Source organism: Poecilia latipinna, unplaced genomic scaffold (genome assembly GCF_001443285.1).
Source record: "Poecilia latipinna isolate Pla-1442-1.1 unplaced genomic scaffold, P_latipinna-1.0 Scaffold4887, whole genome shotgun sequence".
Taxonomy (NCBI): domain Eukaryota; kingdom Metazoa; phylum Chordata; class Actinopteri; order Cyprinodontiformes; family Poeciliidae; genus Poecilia; species Poecilia latipinna.
The window spans coordinates 4745-15671 of NW_015117503.1; the positions used below are offsets into that span (position 1 = coordinate 4745).

At 38.6% G+C, this 10927-nt stretch overlaps 2 protein-coding genes and 1 long non-coding RNA gene across 3 annotated transcripts in view; all 3 read right to left on the bottom strand.

Annotated features, from left to right (window-relative positions):
- dhfr (dihydrofolate reductase) overlaps positions 1 to 7654 on the bottom strand; it is a 12392-nt gene extending 4738 nt beyond the window's left edge. The window contains exons 1-3 of the mRNA XM_015026453.1: positions 6505 to 7654; positions 6335 to 6384; positions 6069 to 6174 (exon numbers count right to left, since the gene is read on the bottom strand). Of these exons, the coding sequence (XP_014881939.1) occupies positions 6069 to 6174; positions 6335 to 6384; positions 6505 to 6659 (311 nt within the window). The 5' untranslated portion in view covers positions 6660 to 7654. The remainder of the gene's footprint in view (positions 1 to 6068; positions 6175 to 6334; positions 6385 to 6504) is intronic.
- Positions 3012 to 3733, bottom strand: LOC106943116 (uncharacterized). Its single transcript, XR_001423823.1, has 2 exons — positions 3669 to 3733; positions 3012 to 3555 (listed from the first exon to the last, which is right to left on the bottom strand). It is a non-coding gene; the product is annotated as an uncharacterized LOC106943116 (long non-coding RNA).
- Positions 7655 to 8500: 846 nt separating the features above from the next.
- Positions 8501 to 10673, bottom strand: LOC106943114 (general transcription factor IIH subunit 2-like). Its single transcript, XM_015026452.1, has 5 exons — positions 9894 to 10673; positions 9702 to 9805; positions 9473 to 9575; positions 9354 to 9393; positions 8501 to 8890 (listed from the first exon to the last, which is right to left on the bottom strand). Exons 1-5 carry the CDS (start codon positions 10088 to 10090, stop codon positions 8780 to 8782), a joined length of 555 nt encoding a protein of 184 aa, XP_014881938.1. The 5' UTR covers positions 10091 to 10673; the 3' UTR covers positions 8501 to 8779.
- Between the last annotated feature and the right edge of the window lie 254 nt (positions 10674 to 10927).

The window sequence follows — 10927 nt, forward strand, 5'->3', positions numbered from 1 at the left end:
ACCCTTTTTTGGGTCTCAGTCACACACGATCTTTAATTCCAAAACTACAACACCTACACACTTCAAACCTGCACTGGATTATTCTAAACTAATAGCAGAATATTTAGAATATTTAGAGAAAGGCGACTGTTACCGGGCTGCTTGTCACCTGCTACGCAGTTGCAGCAATGATGTCACGCGTCGAGACGTTCTCCATACATTGCTAGCTGGCTAAAAGACTTCTGTGAAACATAGAACAAGAGCGACGCCAAGTGGAATAAACTAAATGTTGTCACTCCATCATCATATCTTTGTCAAAGCCAAACATGGTTTTAAATATTCTGGTATTAGAGCAGAATAATCCAGTCCAGGTTTGAAGAGTCTAGGTGTTGTAGTTTTTAAACTAGAGTTGATTAAAGATGCGGGAAGTATTGAAAAGTTGGGTGGAATCGCCCTTTAGCCATTTCCCGAATCGGAAGCTAGCATTGGAAACCAACTTCAGCTTTGTATATTAAGTGCTATAGTTAAATTCAGAATTGATTACGCTTCAAATAGAACTCTAAACAGGTGGGTTTTTAGTTGAGATTTAAAGGAACTCAGTGTTTCAGCAGTTTTACAGTTTTCTGGGAGTTTCTTCCAGATTCGTGGTGCATAGAAGCTGAATGCTGCTTCTCCTTGTTTAGTTCTGATTCTGGGGATGCAGAGCAGAACCAGAACCAGAAGACCAGAGGGGTCTGGAAGGTTGATACAACAGCAGCAGATCTTTAATGTATTGTGGTGCTACGTTGTTTAATGATTTACAAACTAACAGTATTTTAAAGTCTGTTCTCTGAGCTACAGGGTGTCAGTGAAGGACTTTAAAACTGGTGTTATGTGCTCTATCTTCCTTATTTTAGTGAGAATATGAGGTTTGTTTAACAAAATCACTGCACTAACTGTTTCATAGGTGCCAAAATACACAAGAGACAAAAAGAGAGAAATAGTGACACCAATCTGCTTTTCTTTTTGGAAATCATTGCTACATTTCATGCAGGCAACCCCATTCCTGAACATGCTGCAGGGATCCAGGAAACAACACTGGGTTAGTTTCAATCATTTTTCTTACCAGTTCCATATTTTTTATTAATGAAAGCGCAACAGAGTTACTTATGAAGTAATTACAGTTTAGGAAATAATACCTTGTATGTTTAAATTTGGTAAAATAACACAGTAGTAAGTACATTTCTATTGTCATGCTAATTGAAAGTTACATCTTATTTGATCGTTAAATAGATTATAATAAAACACTTTATTAAGTTGGTGGTTCTAAAAGTAGGATAGAACGTAGTAGATCTTTAAGTTACAGTATCAGGCGCCGCTCTTAAGCAACCAGCTCCCAGTTTTAGTCCATGAGGCAGACACTCTGTCTACTTTTTGACAGCCAAGGTGAAAAATAATTATACTAAGTATATCAAATTTTAAGCATACTTGAGCATACTTTAAGTCAGACTAATCATGAGCATACTTCAAGTTCACTTAGGATAAATCAATCAAATTTTATTTGTCTAACACATTTAGTTAATTTGAAGTATGTTATTTTGGAGAAACTAATTTTGTTCTTAGAGTATTTTAATAGTATTTAAATTGTATTAAAGCACAATTTGAAGTGTACTAAGTGTACTTTCACGTACTTTTTTGGAACAACTTAAGTTATACTTAGTATGCTTTAAATATATTGCTTTTTATGTAATATAAACATGTTTGATTAGTATATCTTAAGTGTACTATTTTTGTGATTGAATTACATTTAAAAATATTTAGAATGTATTTTCAGTATATAAGCATTACATATTTTATATATTAGTAGTGTGATCACAGTGTACTCCAATTACACTTGTGTTTTACTGCTAATGAAGTACACTTCTCAGTTACTTATCAATGTCTCTTATTATTATTCTTTGCCACTTTGTAAATAATATGCTTCATACACATTACAGTACTGCAAACATATCAGGCTACCAAAACACAGAAGGATCAATTACAACATACTTTATAGCTGAAAAAATTACATTATGTATTCAATGTATTCACATTTTTCAAGAGTATATTACTATTACTATATACTATTACAGAATTGTACAAATTGTCAAACAAACATGCTTATGAAAATTAGCACAATAAAACAATAGGTACACTTTAGAAGAAATGTGAAAAATGTTTCACCAAGGAGAGAGTATTGTTTCAATTTAATGCCATGGTATTCCAGTATTACTGCAGACAAACTGACTAAGTAGACAAAGCATTTGATACGTTTCCTGTAACAGGAAAAATAATACTAAAAATAATAACAATAATATCATACCAGAGTGATGCGTGACTACAAGGCAAGCGCGAAAGCTCCTCACTGGGCTGAACCTGCATGATGATCGGTTAGCGCTGGTTCGTTAACCACTAACACTCCGACCAACTGGGAACACAGACATGAACTTTACAAGGAAGACAGGGCCACACTGAGCAGCCTGTTGAGATGTAAAGGCCCCACATAATTTTTTGTTCACATAGATAAATCATTGTCACCACTCCCTCAAGGCGCACCTCTGAAAGCACAACTACATATTTGTTCTGTTTTGAAGTTATAAATGTTGTTTTTTATACAAGAAAAAAGGGAGAAAGCCTGCCCTCTCATATTATTTTAAGGTACTACAACGTAGTAAGTTTTGTCATTCGAAACAAAACTTATTAAACGGTAGAAATAGACACCGTTGGTGTTCGTTGGTGTAAATTACTGTTGAAATATTTCATGTATGGTTGCATTGCCGGTATGTATTAAGTTTGTAACTTTACAACATTGTTTCTGTCTAGCGATAGCGCTCTAATGTGTTGTTTTAAGGTGGAGTATGTTTATGTTAATTAGATGTGAGGATATCGCGAGGTTATCGGGTGCACAGTTGGTAGCCTAGATGTGCGCATGTGGATGTGATGTTCGGTGGAAATTGAGTGTATTGTATTTTATGCTGCATATGATCACATATTTATTGTATTTTTTGTCTTCATTTCAGTTTTACCCTTTTAATTGTCATTAAACCTGCTGACAACGTCCTTCGGTCTTCAGAGTCGTGACATGAGAAAGGTGTTAGAAAGCCTTTGCATCAGACATGCACCAGTAACAGCACAATATTATTCCTGCGGTTCACATTGAGCTAAGCAACCAGAGCTAACGCGGCGGGTTTTAGACTCCTACCTTGATTTCTCCAAAGAAACATAATTCCTCACAGGAAGTTGATGTAAATATCCATACAGGTCAGCCTGTGTCCATTTTGAGTCTAAGGCGACACACACGCGATCCGCGCGGTTTATCAAGCAGCGGCAGCATGCAGAGGTGGCAGCTTTGTTATTGGTCCGCTCTCTGGTTATAAATGCATAAAGTATAAACCTATATTTTAGGAATACAGCTTCTCTGCCAGTGAAACGCTCAGCGCAACAGAGACGCTTGCATGGGTGGTGAGGGCGGCTGGTGGTGCCCATCTCCAGCAGGCATCAGATGAGAGGTGGGGTTCACCCTGGAAAGGTCACCAGTCCATCACTGGGCCCTGAAAGCTAACAACAAATAACATGTATGAAAAAGACATGGTAAATTAACGAGAATAAATTTTGTCCAATTATTTTCAAATTAAATCATGTTTATTAAGCACTTAGTGTTGGTTACACACCAGTTTCTGCTGTGGTTAAAAATGTGGTGAGCTGTACAGTTAAAAAAAAAAAAAAAGCCTTCCACCATGAAGACGATGTGGAGGTTCATCCTCAGAACAGGTTGTTGTTCTGGTGGAGTCAGAGCTTCTTCTGAGACAGGAAAGTCTTTAGGTTTTCTAATTCCTGATCCCTGGCTTCCTCTTTCATCTTCATTTGCTTGGACTGCAAAAACACGTTGAAGATAAAAACAATGATGAACGAGATATAACAACAGCCTGACAATATCAAAGTGTCTTTGGCATACTTAGCTTAATTAAAATCTGGGTAAGTTTATTAAGAAACCTATATAAAGTCAGAACAGTAAGTAATTACACAAAATCAGTAGGTCCAAGATGGCGCCAGTGTGTATGGCAGGCCGTCTGTCCTTACCTTACCTACGTGTGTTAATTGTTGGTTATAGTGTGTTTTAATTTTGATTTTTATTTGATTAATTTTGTGATTGTACAGCACTTTGGTCAGTGGTACTGTTTTAAAGTGCTATATAAATAAACTTGCCTTGCCTTGCCTTGTCTATTAATTTTATTGTGACTTTTATGATTATTACTGTAACAATCATTCAGCTTCATGTTATAACTGCATGGAGGCTCTGTTTGTTGCGACTTAATATAGTTTTCTTCATAAACTGGTTTTAATTAAGCTGAGTATGCCAAAGACACTTTGATATTGTCAGGCTGTTATAATTCGTTGATCAATGTTTTTATCTTCACTATATTTTTGTAGTCTAAGCAAATTACGATGAAAGAGGAAGCCAGGGTTCAGGAATTAGAAAACCTAAAGACTTTCCTGTCTCAGAAGAAGCTCTGATTCACCAGAACAACAACCTGTTCTGAGGATGAACCTCCACATTGTCTTCATGGTGGAAGGCTTTCTTTTTCTTTTTTTTTTACTGAGCAGTTTGCCACATTTTTAACCACAGCAAAAACTGGTGTGTAACTAACACTAAGTGCTTAATAAACATGATTTAATTTGAAAATAATTGGACAGAATTTTTTCCCCTTGTTAATCTACCATGTCTCTTTTATCCATATTATTTTTTGTTAGCTTTCAAGGCCCAGTGATGGACTGGTGACCTTTCCAGGGTGAACCCTGCCTCTCATCTGATGACTACTGGAGATGGGCACCACCAGCCGCCCTCACCACCCTGCAAGGATCAGCGTGTTCAGATCATGGATGGTAGTTTAAGGTAGTTTGTCTCCCTTAAGTCCAGGCTTAACACAGCTTCATAGTCAATGCCATCATAAGCTGATTTTATTATATTGCTGACTATTTTTTTCTACTTCTAACATAAACAGGCAAAGAAGACACTCAGAAATGTTTTTCCACCCCAGGCATCCGGTCCCAATCATCATCAGTTCTGATGATGTCACATACATAGCGAGTCTGTTTTTCTGTACCCTCTATTTAATTGCTCTATTGTACTTTTTTGTAGGTTTCTGTAAAGTGTAGTGAATGAGAATCTTCTGCTGATTCTCACTTTTCTTAGGAAGGAGAAATGTCAGCTTGTCTTCAGTAATACTGGAATACTGTGACATTGTATTAAAACAACATTTGGTGAAACATTTTTCACATTTCCTCTAGATCAGGGGTATCAAACTCATTTTGGTTTAGGGGCCGCATTCAGCTTAATCTGATCTGCAGGGGGGGCCACACAAGTGTTTTATTGTGCTAATTTTCAGACCCCTTGCAGTATAATGTCACCCACGCAACTTCCTGCCCCCATTTCTCTGCTAGACTTAAGTGTAAGCTCATATAAAAAGTGATGTAGTATTTTGCTATGAATTGTCTAGATAAGGTGAAAAATAAGTTTTAACTAAGAAAAAATAGTGAGGGAGAGGTAAGTAGTTAAAGTACACTTAGTACACTTTAAATCAGGGGTGGGCAACTCCATGCCTCGAGGGCTGGTATCCTGCAACTTTTAGATGTGTCTCTACTTTAACACACCTGAGTCAAATAATGAGGTCAGGGACCAGGGAGACATCTAAGAGTTGTGGGACCGGATTTGCCCACCCCTGCTTTAAATTGTGCTTTAATACAATTTAAATACTATTAAAATACACCAAGCACAAAATTAATTGCTCCACAATGTGACACTTTAAGTTAACTAATTCTAAGTGAACGTTAAGTATACTCATTAGTCTGACTTAAAGTATGCTTAAATATACTAAAATTTAACATACTTCGTATATTTATTTTTCACCAAGAATGTGTCCGACAGAATAAATCTTACGTTTTTTTTTTAAATATTTTGTATTCAAAACAGCCTAGTGAAATATAAACTACATATAGAAAACTGAAACAAATGCTGAAGAGCAGTTCCTGAACGGTGGGTCACGTGCATTGTGTGTTTGTGTGCGTCATACTTGTACTCCCTGCTGAGGACGATGTTGATCCTGCCTTTCAGTGGCCTGTTCTTCTCTGGGATTGAGAACCAGGTCTTCCTGCCCATGATCACCACATTCTTCCTGCCTACAGGAGCAGTTTCAGTCGCTTATTAATCCAACCGATTAACAATTTCTCTGTGTGCCCATCACACAGAGAAATTGATTATTTAAAAAGCAACAATTAAATCAGTAGCTCCTCCATAACCCATGTTTATGTTTCTGTCATCTAAGGAGGATGAAGTTACCTGCTACTGACGGTGTGGCTGTCATCTTTCGGAAATGAGCGAATTCGTTGCTGAAAATTTGAAAATTCAAATTACTTTATTGATCCCAAAGGGAAATTGCATGAATCGACGAAGGCGTTCAGCACTTTGACAGTTTCATTCCTTCCTGAGCAACTGCCATGGTAACTGACCTGAGTCGAATAGGATGCCAGGGCAGCTTCCCATCTTTCCCAATGCCCAGGTTGGGGCACACCGCCACAATTCCGTTCAGGACCCGCGACATGGAGAATGTAGTCCGTTTCTTCTCAAAACTGCTGACAGCAAGCATTTCCCGCCAACACGACATAACAGAACCGGAAATTACGATCTAGTCTTCTGGATAACTATGTCCGTATATTTTATCTACTGCCCCCCTGTGTACATAGGTGGTATTGATTGAATTTAAACAACTTTTCTGTACCCTTAAATCAAAATCTTAAAAGACATTTTCTAGTTTTCCAAAGATATTGACAAAATTATACATTTACAAGGTTTAGGCATATGACAAAGTGAGGATAAGAAGTGGTTCAGAAGTCACTTCTACAAGTGCCACATGTGGCAGTATGAAACTCAAGCAAAAAACTGGAAGAGAAAGGAGAGAAGAAACCAAGTGAAAACATGAGAAAAGAAAATGAGAAAAGCTGCTCTCTACCAAGTCATAATCACAAGTATCATGGACTGTTTGCCTGAGCTGAACACTAATCAAGGTGCCAATTCACAAGAAATATTCTCTCAAGGCACAAGTGGTTTAAAAAGTTTGTATCCAAGAAAACCCCACAGATTGCATCGAGTCATTGACTTGCAGAATTAATTCCTCCTGTGGTGACAACTGCTTGCATCGTGTCGTTGACATTACAGCAAACTCTCATACAGAGCATGAATGTAGCAACAATGGGGAGGAAAAACTCCCCTTTAACAGGAAGAAACCTCCAGCAGAACCAGAACCTGACTCAATACAAGCAGCCATCTGTCATGACCAACTTAATTGGTGGCAGCATCATCTCAGCTGATGTCCTCCTCCAGGAAGGAATCACAGTCGAACAGAATGGCACACAAAATGTAGCTTCTATGGAGAGGAGCTATAAAAGGAGAGAAGATGTCAGTTGACATTGTGGTCTTTGGGGGAAAGGTGGTTTTGTGAACCATTGGTTTTCACAAAACCACACCTTTCCCCCAAGGACCATAATGTCAATACAGACTGGCTGATAGTTGTATGCGGATAACATTGGAATTTAAAGATAATGACGTCCATCGACAGCAGGGGTGTTCAAGTCCAGTCCTTGAGAGCTTGACTCAGGTGTGTTGGAGCAGGGTGCATCTAAAAGATGCAGGATGGTAGCTCTTGAGGACTGGACTTGAGCACCCCTGATGTACCTACAGGTACATCTTCAATAAAAAATAATAATAACAATGTCACAAAGTTCAATGTTTTTCGTCACTCATGTCAGTAAAATTATTATGCAAATTTATTACACAGAGTGAAGTACAAGCCTTTACTTTTTTGGAAGTGTCTCACAAAAAATTTAATATTACAGGAGATCAATAAAAAAAAAGGACATTCTTCACAGAAATTAAAAATTCAAAAGTACTTTAATGACCCCAAAGGGAAATTAAATGTTGTAACTCGTATTAATTTAAATTCTTCAAAGAGTTGATGTAGATAGAAAAGAAGTAATGGGGGGTACATAATTCTTCAGTCTTTACATTCTGGCTTAAGTGGCAGTTCAGATTTCACCTGATTTTATCATTTCTACATTAAACCCTAGAAGCGACAGTTTTCTAATATTTAATAGTTAAACAGTAAGATAAAAGAGTAGGGGCGCATGATAAAGCGGTACTAACATTGGTATCGACTGGTAAATTTTTAGCATATTAGTATCAGTCCAATAAATAAAACTGGGCCAATATTAACAACTAATATTTATTTTTTTGTTGCCGTTTGTTTTTAGAGGGGAAGGAAGGAGGCTGGTCATATGGTCTTTGTTTGGTCATGTGACTGTGATGCAACAGGATTGTGGGAAGTTTAACTGAAGCAGAGAAGCAGTGGAGTCAATGTTGTGGAGAAATGGTAAAATAATATCGGTACAGGTAAAACATGCAGTACAACTTTGGAAACTCAACCAAGAAACACATGAATAAGTACATTTGAGTAAGTGCAAATAACTGTTTGATTGAACTTATCCAAACTATATACTTCAAATCTGGGCTCAGATGATGTAAACCCAGGACATTATCTTGTGGAGTGGCATGAGCACCCCCAGCCCCTCTCATTGTTTATATTCCCCCTCCTCCCTCCCCCCACAGCTCTCACCCGGAGTATCTGATTGTCAATAGTGCCTAATGCAAAACACCCAATCCACCCCACTCCCCCTTGTAGAGTGTTTTGCCCAGATTGCCAAACTGGATAGGACCGCCTCTGTTTGGGCCTCATGTAGCAGTCCGATTGTGAATGCAGCAGGGACAGCAGTGCAGTGATTCATGGATGAAGAGATCACACTCCCCACAGAACACACCGCAACACAAAGGACAGGCGAGGACCTGGAAGCCAGCAGAGAGAGGGAGAAGTGAGAAACATTCCAGATGTTGAGGAATGATTGGTCCAACAGAGCTGGTCAGTAGCTAACATACCTGGCCTGGAATGTGAAAGCAAATCATTCCCCAGTTTTAGTTAAATTAGTTCATTCTGGGTTCCTTAGAAACACCATTTGTGTATATTTTAAGCTCAACTGACTGTAAAGGTTTTAGTACAATGGTTGTATGTAATGGAGAAAAAACTCATTCTAAAGATTACAAATTCCAAAGAAATGCCAGTGTCCTTAGGAACTCAACATTTAACATTTGTAAAAACACACAGCTGCTTTAATGTTGATAAACATATGCTACAGCTTTTTATACAAACCAAACATTCTCATTTATGTAATGATTTCCAGAAAGAAATGGAGCCGGTGCTCTTCTTCATTGAAGATATAAAGAGAAACCAGTTTTCTGGAATTCCGCTTACATTTTTATCTTTCAGCTGCCCTTGACAGGCCTGACAGAACCTGAAAGAAAATGACACTTAAGGCCACACAGGAGCGAGTTTCATGGCAATAATGACACAGGTAAATTAATAAGCGTTACTTATTCTGCTGATAATTATCAGCTGGACTCTCAATAAATGCTTGGAGGGGAAACAGATGATGAAAGGATCTGGCCAGATGTGGAGCAGACACCAGCGTCAAACCTGAGAGGAAAACACCCACATATGCACACTGCTAAAGTTGTATTAGCTTAAAGACATTAACAGAGAAAAATGAGTATCAGCTTCATAAAACATCCCATATACAATGAATGCCTGCATCACACATACCACAGACTTTACACTCCACAGGAAGCTCTGTGTATTTTGCTTGGCACTGCGGACAGAAGTATCCTCCTAGAGTCAGAGCCGGGCCACCACCGCTGTCCAGATGACTAGGAACGAACACACACACACACACACACACCTCATTGTGGGAGCCAGCTGTTAAAATGGTGGAGTTTCATTTTTTTCTGTACTTACGACATGTTGAATGACGGTTTGACATCTTGATCACTCAGAGAGGCTACAGTGTGCTGAGGAAAACCTAAGCAAACACGGGTTCCTGTTAGTATCAACAGTCCAGATAAAGCACAGACAGAGGAGCTGACTCTAGCTAGACTGCCTTGATACAAAGTACATCTTTTTAATGCCATTTTAATCAATAGAACCATGTGCATTTTAAGGGCCCTGGGAACTTGATTTTCAAATGAAATGCTGAATTTACTTTAATGCGAAAACAGAACTCAACAGTCTAGGTAAGATGCCTCTGCCGTTGTCTGGTTCAGGCCTGGTTGTCATACTTTTCTGGAATGAATTTAGCTTGGCAATCCTTTCAAGACTACAGTTCTCCCTGTTTGTGCATCATTTTCTACCATATCTCTTCTTTCCACTCAATTTTATGTAAGATGCTTGGACACAGAACTCTCCGAACAGCCATGTTCTTCAGCAATGATGTTTTGTGTCTTCCCCTCCTTGTGAAGGGTGTCAATGACTGTTCTGGTCATCTGTCCAGTCAGCAGTATTCCCCATGATGTTGACCCACTGACCTGGAGTGAGTAACATTCCACTAATACCTTTACACAGTAACACTATTTTAATAGCTAAAACCACATGTATTTAATGCCTAACTGGTCATAACTCTAGTCAGGTCAGTGTTTGCCTTGACAACAGACTGGGCAGGAGATGCAGCAGTGAAGCGTCTATAACAGTCGTCCCCAACCCCCGGGCCACGGACCGGCACCGGTCCGTGGACCAATTGGTACCGGGCCGCACAAGAAATAATTAAATATTTCCATTTTATGTATTATTTGAGTCTGGAGGATCTTTTTTTTTGAAAATCCTTTAACGGGATTCTCTTGGTTACTTGCGCGCCAACACTGAGCCCACAAGCAGCAAAATGAGAAAGAAACAGATCAGGTGTTTTTGGAAAGTTTCTTTGCAAAGGGGAAAAGGCTCAAAGAAGAGACAGGAGGATGGATTTATCCTGGACCAAAAGGTGAGTCCCACATTACAAG

Coding starts and splice junctions, on each gene's coding strand:
- LOC106943114 (XM_015026452.1), bottom strand. CDS start 10,090: ATGCACATGGTTCTATTGATTAAAATGGCATTAAAAAGATGTACTTTG. Junction 9,806..9,893: donor AAACCGTCATTCAACATGTC/GTAAGTACAGAA, acceptor GTTCGTTCCTAG/TCATCTGGACAGCGGTGGTG. Junction 8,891..9,353: donor GGCAGCTGAAAGATAAAAAT/GTAAGCGGAATT, acceptor GCTGGCTTCCAG/GTCCTCGCCTGTCCTTTGTG.